The sequence below is a fragment of the Pongo pygmaeus genome, chromosome 12, assembly GCF_028885625.2.
Source record: "Pongo pygmaeus isolate AG05252 chromosome 12, NHGRI_mPonPyg2-v2.0_pri, whole genome shotgun sequence".
NCBI classification, from domain to species: domain Eukaryota; kingdom Metazoa; phylum Chordata; class Mammalia; order Primates; family Hominidae; genus Pongo; species Pongo pygmaeus.
This window is the reverse complement of record NC_072385.2, coordinates 117414593-117422225: the sequence shown is the minus strand read 5'-3', so window position 1 is coordinate 117422225 and position 7633 is coordinate 117414593. Positions and strand designations below refer to the sequence as shown.

At 41.8% G+C, this 7633-nt stretch overlaps 1 protein-coding gene across 3 annotated transcripts in view; it reads right to left on the bottom strand.

The window, feature by feature from the left end:
- Positions 1-2106: 2106 nt before the first annotated feature.
- The window catches only part of CYRIA (CYFIP related Rac1 interactor A), a 106255-nt gene continuing 100728 nt past the window's right edge, over positions 2107-7633 (bottom strand). For all 3 annotated transcript variants that reach the window (XM_054475697.2, XM_054475698.2, XM_063648938.1), the window contains 2 exons: positions 4728-4798; positions 2107-2317 (listed from right to left, as the gene is read on the bottom strand). In XM_054475697.2, the coding sequence (XP_054331672.1) occupies positions 2254-2317; positions 4728-4798 (135 nt within the window). In that variant the 3' untranslated portion in view covers positions 2107-2253. The remainder of the gene's footprint in view (positions 2318-4727; positions 4799-7633) is intronic.

Below are 7633 nucleotides of genomic sequence, written 5' to 3'. Positions count from 1 at the left end.
TTTTCTCCATTAGCCAGCTGAGAGTCAGCTGTGGTAGAGACACACGACATGGGTTCAAGCCCCTCATGAGCCCTGTGGTGGCTGGCAAGTACTTTCCTTTCTTTAAGCCTTAACCTCCTCACTTGATAGAGGGGAAGAAATTGACCCAATGATGATAAACATTGTATGGTTCTGTATTTCTAGTCTAGACAATCGTTGCTCAAGTGTAACATGTGACTGCCAAATAGAATATCTCTTAAGATGAATATCTCCTAACTTTCCTCACCTGGTATGATCACATATTCTGGCTTCCTCTAAGGTTTAGAATCCATAGGTTCAAAAAGGTCTTGAAGACCATCTAGCATATTTCTATTCTGATGAGAGAACCTCCATCCAAGCAGCTGTACTTCTTCAACTTGAAAATCTCCAAGGAAAAGAGCCTTTTCCTTCTCTCTTGACTGATGTTTAGATGCAGACCAAGGAATCTTTCCTGCCACTTGGCTGAACTCCCTTGCTAAAACAACATAAGACAAGTATTTTTTCCCCTTTCTTGGAGGATCCAAGGGAAGATCAGCTGGTCATTAAAGTCCAGAAAGCAATGGAGTCTTATAGCTCATTCCTGGGATGTTGCAAATAATGCCAAACTCTGATGTGCTCAGACTCAACTTCCAGGATTATCATTCACTAAATGCCTGGGTGACTCCTTCTAGTGGAAACAGGCAAGTAACAATATAGACCAGATTGAGGATTTACTTAGAAGGGTGGAATCCCATCCCATAGTATGTATTCACAGCCAAATGGTATAAAAGGAAGAGCATGGAGTCAAGAGTGAAGCATCCTGGCTTCTAGGCCCACATGGGAGCCATCCTGCATGACCACATCCTCTGGGTTTCATTTTTCCTTAGGAGGTCAGAATCAGAGATTTTCATGATTCCATTCGAACTAAGCTCTGATGTACAGAGAGAATGACTGCAGGCTTCATAATATTGTTCATCAACAAGACAAGGTGGGGCAAATGCTTGCTGGATACTACCTACTAAGGAAGAAGGGCAGAGTCAGTTGTTTTATCGGCATTAACCTTACAGGGCTCTTGAAGATTGTTTTAATTGCCCATTTTAGAGACAAGGAGGTTAAGACTCAGAAAGCTTAAACACGTTTCCCAAGATCACACTATGAATCATTAGTAAGGCCAAGAGTAAATTCAGGTGCACCAGGGCTTTTATATTGCAACAAGCTAGCAACGGGGTTGGGGAAGAGCTACTTTTTAAAAACCTGGGAAACAGAAAACATGGATTTTTTTCCCCTCTAAATTCCCCTAGTTTTCTGGTAACTAATGCAGTATCCTAGACCTTTGTTCTCATATGAATGGTCTTCAGAGAACAGGGCTCTTATGAGGGGTGGCTGTGCACCCAGAACTCTGCAGGTAACTGGAAGGTTGCTAAACTCACAAATAACTTCAAAGCCAGAGCTCCACTTCCCTAATCCCTGTAGGCAGAGGGTTGAAGCAGAGAGATGGCTGTCCTGTTGCCTGAATGCACCTCTGAGGACCTGTCTCCCAGTTCCAAGACAGCCACCTTCATCAGTCCGGTGGCAACAGCACATCTATCTATTTCTGCTGCTCTCCCACTAACTGAATAAAATACAGGAGATTTTTTTTTCATGTGAAATTAAAGGAGAACATTAGAGGGATATAAATCCAAACAGAAAAGGAATATGTTGATTAATAAAACACGTGCAAACAGAAAAGTTGCACGTGTGGACTGCAGTCTGAGGACAGAGAGGGGGTGTGCTGAATTCAAAACACTTGGGTTTAATTCTCCACATGCATTTTTCTTGGATTCCTCTCTTCCTCTGTCAAGATAACAGTTGTGTTTCTTGTAGCTGAGCCAACACAGGAAATCAAATATTTTGTGTTTCTATAAACTATACTTCCCAGAGAGATAACATATCTAGAATTAAAATACTACCACAAACAATTAGGAATTTTGTATCGTTACAGGTGTTGTTAAAGGACTCCAGTAGCAAAGATCAAAGTCTCCGCATTTTGCCTTTGGAGAAGGGGGTTTCATACAGACATCAAAGGTAAGGCTCTCAAGTCAATTTATGCTCTGCTGGGTTGAGTCAGTCAGGATACAAATTAAGGTCCATATATTTCAGTGACAAGAAGGAAACGGTTATGTAAATACACAAGTATTAACATCAATCTGTATTAAATTATGTAAACATATACATCTTCTGAGGTCAGCACATAGATCCTCTTCTTTGAGCAGAGCTCTACTGAAGCATTGCTCGAATCTGTTTCGAAGTTGATTCATCGTTCAAGTGCTTTGTAGTGAACCTGGATGGAGACAGAAAGGTAGAGGTTAGTGGCAAACAGTGCTCTGTGTAAGCTTCAGCCCATCTTTACCTTGGGAAACACAATTGATATTTGGGCTTATTTCTTTAGACGAAAATCCACACTTTGATGCTCACAGTCATCTCAGACAGATTTAATATTTGATTCTTCCTTCCAAAGGAATTTTGTATTATGGTTATTAAACCAAGTAGATATTTTACATAATCAAATAATTACACAGAGGAGATATGAGCAGTCTCATTTTCTAGGGAGGTGGATTTCACAGGATTGAGTGCGGAATCCTGACCATTGAGGCTGCCCCTGCTGACTCACAAATTTCAGAATAGAGATTTGCATAGCAACATTGCCCAGAACTGGAATGTTTATGGTTCTCTACTTTCCCGGCAATGCTTAATTAACCTCATTGCCACCACAAGGGGGCACAAATGCTGGTAAGCAAACCCACAAAAATGGTGCAATCTGCAGCCTCCCAATAGCCGGGTGTAGACATCATTTATGCAAAAGAAGGAAAAGAGAATTAACATGTAATAAAACTTTGGCCAGGTCGTGGGCACTCCATGTTAAGTTTCGTGTTACAATAACTTTTTAAAGGTGAGGTTATTGCCTTCATTTTATAGAAAAGAAAACTAAGATTCAGAGAGGTTAAATGATCTATTCCAGATCACAAGGTTACTGAATTGAGATTTGTGATTTCTGATTCAAACCTATATTTTGCTATCTGGAAAGCCTGTGCTCCTCTGACATCATCATAGTGCCTCCAGGAGGCACAAATTCTAACAAATCAGATGGGACTCAGGGCCTAGCACAGGGTTTTGCTTGATTGAATGAAGCTGGAAAGCTCAACACACTCAGAAGTTAAAGCTTTATTCATGTGTATAGAAAGTCATCCTGGGTGTGAAATGGACACCAGGAGAAAACCTTAGTTTTTCCCACAGACTCTGGAAGGCTCTTATATTAATACTAAGTCTCTTCTAAAGGATGATGACTTAGCAACACAGCAAAACAGCATCAACCTCAGGGTCTATTTTGTTCCTTTTGTGTGTGTCTCAGTTTCTTCATTTATTAAGTGGGGGTAACAGATCACCCTTACCTCTCTGACTTGTGATGATTAAATGAGACAATATGATTAGAAGTGGAGTATAAAACATGAGTGTTGTACATAGGTAGAGCATTATTGATCCATCCCACCTAGACTTATTGAACACTTACTGCATGTACAACACTGAGTGGAACTCAGGGGAATCAAAGATGAATAAGACAACAGGGACCATAAACCTTCTAGACTGCAATCTAGTATCAGAATGATTTACATAGCAGTGTGATTCAACCAATTCCTGTAGATGTGTCAGAGGTAAAAAAAGCATCCCCTCTCTGAAACGGATTAAGCACATGCATCCCTGGGAAGAAAGCAGCTGCCTAGGCATCGCTTGTTAGCAGTGAGAAGCTGAAACATGCCACAGCTGGCCAAATATTTAGGCATCTAGACAGTGGGTTCTCAATTCTGGTAGCTGCACATGTGAACCACCTGGGGAGCTTTAGAATAAACAAAGAAACACAAAATGGATACCTGAGACCCTAGCCCAGAGATTCCAATTAATTTGGTCTGAGTCACATGCGGTCAGAATCACATGGAGTGTTTTCAAAAGGTACCCACATAATCCTCAAGTGCAGCCAGGTTTGGGAACCACTGGTAAAGTGGAAAGTGAGAGCCTGGAAGCCTCTTGTTCTGAGGAGTCTCTTTTTTTTTTTTTTTTTTTTTTTTTTTTAATCGAAGAAAAGGCATACAAATTTATTAACGTGCACATGGAGGAGAAACACAGAGTGATTATCCCAAACTCCCAATGGGGTTCAGAGTTTATACACCATCTTGAGGTTACAGAAAGAATGGGGGCTTGGATCATGGTAAAACAGGTTTTGATGGCAAGACAGGTTATAGGAAGGGAAGAAGAGGGTGTCTGGATAGCAAAAGTGGTCTTGTTATGTAGATGAAACTTCACAGAAAGCAGCCCTCAGAGAGAAGACATAGTAAATGTTTCTTTCAGACCTTTAAAGGTGTCAGACTCTCTGAGGAGTCTCTTTAAGCCCCAAAGCAGTGTGGCTGAGAATCAGGTCCATGACCCGTCGGGTCACCCACACCTGGGTTCAGGTCCTAGCTTGGCCATTTACTTGTGACTTCTGGCAAGTTATTTGACTTCCTTAAATCTCATTTTTTTCCCATCTTTAAAAAGGGGAATGATAAAAATGGTGCTGACCTCAAAAGATTGTTAGGAAGATTCAATATGTTAAAATATGCAAGGGTTAAGTCTGGTGCTATCCACAACAGTATTTAAATTTGCAATAGCCCTGAAAGGCTGGCTGTTCCCTGTGAGCCTGACACAGGGTTGAAGCTCACCTGAGGGCATTTAGCAGCCCCTCCACACTGTCTGGGGCCTGCTCCTTCAAAACTTTTATGCAGCCTTTCATCTAGGAGGAGAAAGCACAATGTTTGTTAATATCTTAGTAATACTGTCTATGCCAACATCTACCATAATAACCTGTGCCCATGATGTCACATTATTTCTTCCCATAGAAATCCAATGCAGAAATGGCCAACAGGCTTTCCTACCCCCTCAGTCTGGTGAGCTGTTCCTCTGGGCTTCTAGAGGATTCTGTATGACTTCAATCATTATCAATTTTCATACTATATTGCAATTGTACATTTCACTTGCCTGGCTTTAGGGACAAAGACTTGAGACTTTGATCTTGCCTTGTACTATGGAGCCAAATGCAGGGCCTTCCGTCCACTCAGTGCTCAGTTGAGATTTACTGAATAAAATATGAATAATTTTATGCCATTCTTCTGCCCTGAATGTTTTCTGTCCTTCACCTGTTTGACTGGCAAACCCGTAACACTTATTTTAGACCCAGCTGAAGATCATTACCTCCTAGAATCCTATTCTGACCTCACTACCTTCATTAGATAGAAGCAACCAACACCTTTCTGTGCTCCCAATACGACTCTGTCATTTATCAGAGAAACTTGGAGAATTTAGTGCCCATATTAACTTCTTTCCTTCACTAGACCAGGAGCTCCTGGAGGTCCAAGTCTATGTCTCAGCCATCTTTGAGAGGACTGATGAAGGGCCACTGTTCAGAATGTGAACTTCACAGAGGCGAAATGCCTGAGTTTCCTTCATGCTTGTTTCTTTAGTATCTTCACAAACCTAGGCAAGTGTCTTAGCTTTTTGTGTCCATATAATATAGTTGACCCATAATTTGGGAAGTGCATGGAAACTGAATTTATATAGATCACATTACATTATGCATATCCTGGAGTGTTTTTTGGCAAAGCAAGAATCTTTCTGCAAAGCTATTCATACGCTGTTATATATTGGATTTGGTTATACTTAGGGCCCCTTTTGTAACAGCCCTTAGAAACATTTTCTGTCATTGTGCTTCTTGCATGTCAAAAGTTTTATCTTACAGGCCTGATAGGCCCTGATAGACTGATGGAGGCTGCCAGAACACAGGGTTGGGAATCATGTGAGGATCACTACAGGTTCATCAAAAAAGAATGTCGTGGCAAACGAGAGGTGTCTGTCATGCGTACCAGATTAGGAGAGGCTACAAGCATGCCAGGTGTATGCCACCCCAGGCCTGGGATGGCATCAGGCCCAGGGATGCAGAGATTCTGTCCCTCTCCCATAGTTGATTATCATAGTGTGGAAGTGTTCTTACGAACTAGGCCTAAGAAGCAGTGAGAATGCAGATGTGGAATGGGTGGAACAGCAGGGAATGCTGTTTGGGAATCTGGAGTTCCACTTAGGGTGATTTAAGCTGTAGGTATGAATAACGAGATGCTGTCAAGGATACAGTTGGGGCCAGATGCAGTGTGAATTTGACAGCATGTTCAGAAGCTGGGGGCCTTTACCTGTGGAAAACATCCTTGATAGGTGTTAAATAATCTAGTGATGCGGTTAATATGGAAACGGACCAGAAGGAAGCAATAACAGAGAAAGAAGGGGCAGTGAGAGCCCCTGAGGGTGTGAAGCGTAGGAGCAGCAGCGGGCATGGAGGAGCAGGGAGAGACAGGGACTAATCTGAGGTCAACTCCATAGGATTTGGTGACTGATGAGATATGGGGTGAAGAAGCCATTCCTCATTCTCAGGGACAATTCTAGCCTCTGGCTTAGACACTGGTTGGAGGCTGATGAAATACCTGAGACAGGAACCCAGGAGAAGGAACAGGTTTGTGGGGGGAGGGGAATCTCTGTTTCGGGGATGGCCATATTTCAGGTGTCCATGGGAAATGGGGTCTGGAATTCTGGATAAAATCTGAGATGGGAACAGGGGTTAAGAGGTGATTACTTATTGGGTCATTTCAAAAGATTCCAAGGAAATCAATTGAAAACACCACCTCTCCCAACCCTCCTTTCCTGGCGTCCACAATTAGCATTTCTTCTCTAAATGGCTTGTGCCGCCTTGGTGGCCACTTTGATGATTCACCCTGCCTGGAGGACACTGCTTTCCCTCTGTCCTTTTGGGAAAATCCTACATCTTCTTCAAGGTCCACCTCAAACATCACCCTCTGTCTCTGCTCTTCAGCAAAACGAGTTTCTCCCTCCCCTAGGTTTCCAGAGCTCACTGCATGCCTATTTTGCACTCCAAAGCATGCCCTTTGTAAGTACACACACAGTGCCTGCCTCTCTTAGGCCCTCGCAAAGAGATCCTGGGGTTTTCACAGTTGATGCTGATGCCCTAATGATTTATAAGCCCAGTGACTATAACTGCTGGCTTAGAAACAGACTAGTATCTGAATGGAGACTCTATATGTCATGAAAAAAATGGCCCATCTCAAATGGTTTGCCGTGCTTGTTAAGCCTGAAACTTTCTTAGAGGTACATGCAAACATCCATATGAACAAACCTTACATAGTAAGACCTCCATGGACAAAAGCAAGCTTCATCAAGACTATGCGTGAAGACTTAACATGATATACTGTTTACAGCCTCGACTGAAAGACCCAGTAAATAACATATAAAGTCAAGCTTTTTAAAGATTAGGGCTACAAGGCATAATTTTACCCAGTGTATTTTTAATTGTTGACTCTGTGACAAGTTAACAAATGGCTATGGTAATGAGAATATCTTATGAGTCTCAGGTAATGAACTCAATCCATAGTCAAATAATATTTATAGAGTTATTTATACTCAATCTATAGTATGAAAATGTTAAAGCCTCACAAAGGATACAGTAAAAACACTTATTGGTATAAAAATGCCCATAATATACTTTTATGTAAATGAAATATGTTTCAAA